We start from the raw sequence: 441 nt of genomic DNA on the forward strand, positions 1-441 counted from the left end.
GCTCAGCGGAGGAGTTTCCGACCTGGTTTCTCGGCTTTTTTCTCCAGCGATCACAACTCCTCCTCCTCCTCGACCTCCAACAACAACAGCCCCGGTTCCTGCAGCAGTGACAACCCACCCAGCAATGCCTCCGGCCTTCCCAATGGACCCGGCTCTCCCAGATACGACTCTTGGTCCCCAGACGACTGCTTTGGAGACAACCGATGCCTGGCCGGGATGCTACGGCGTGACAGAGCTCGATCGCACTTTGGGCTGTAGGTTGAATGAGTGGCAATAGTTCCTCCTTCCCCCTGGGATGCAAGGGGCGGGGTGCCAGGACGTGTCGTGTGGGCAGCAGGGAAGTCTGTGTGAGGCTGGCTGGTTTGTCGGGGCCCCTCTGGGCAATGCGACTTGGACAAGGGAGAGAGTTTTTCCCAATATCCAACCTCAACTTCCCTTGCT

General features: G+C 59.0%; 1 protein-coding gene across 1 annotated transcript in view; it reads left to right on the plus strand.

Annotated features, from left to right (window-relative positions):
• The window catches only part of LOC106722047 (hepatitis A virus cellular receptor 1-like), a 7,552-nt gene that overhangs the window by 6,038 nt on the left and 1,073 nt on the right, over nucleotides 1–441 (plus strand). The window contains exon 4 of the mRNA XM_025200961.1: nucleotides 48–254. Coding sequence (XP_025056746.1) covers nucleotides 48–254 — 207 coding nt within the window. The remainder of the gene's footprint in view (nucleotides 1–47; nucleotides 255–441) is intronic.

This window comes from Alligator sinensis, unplaced genomic scaffold (assembly GCF_000455745.1).
Source record: "Alligator sinensis unplaced genomic scaffold, ASM45574v1 scaffold550_1, whole genome shotgun sequence".
NCBI lineage: Eukaryota > Metazoa > Chordata > Crocodylia > Alligatoridae > Alligator > Alligator sinensis.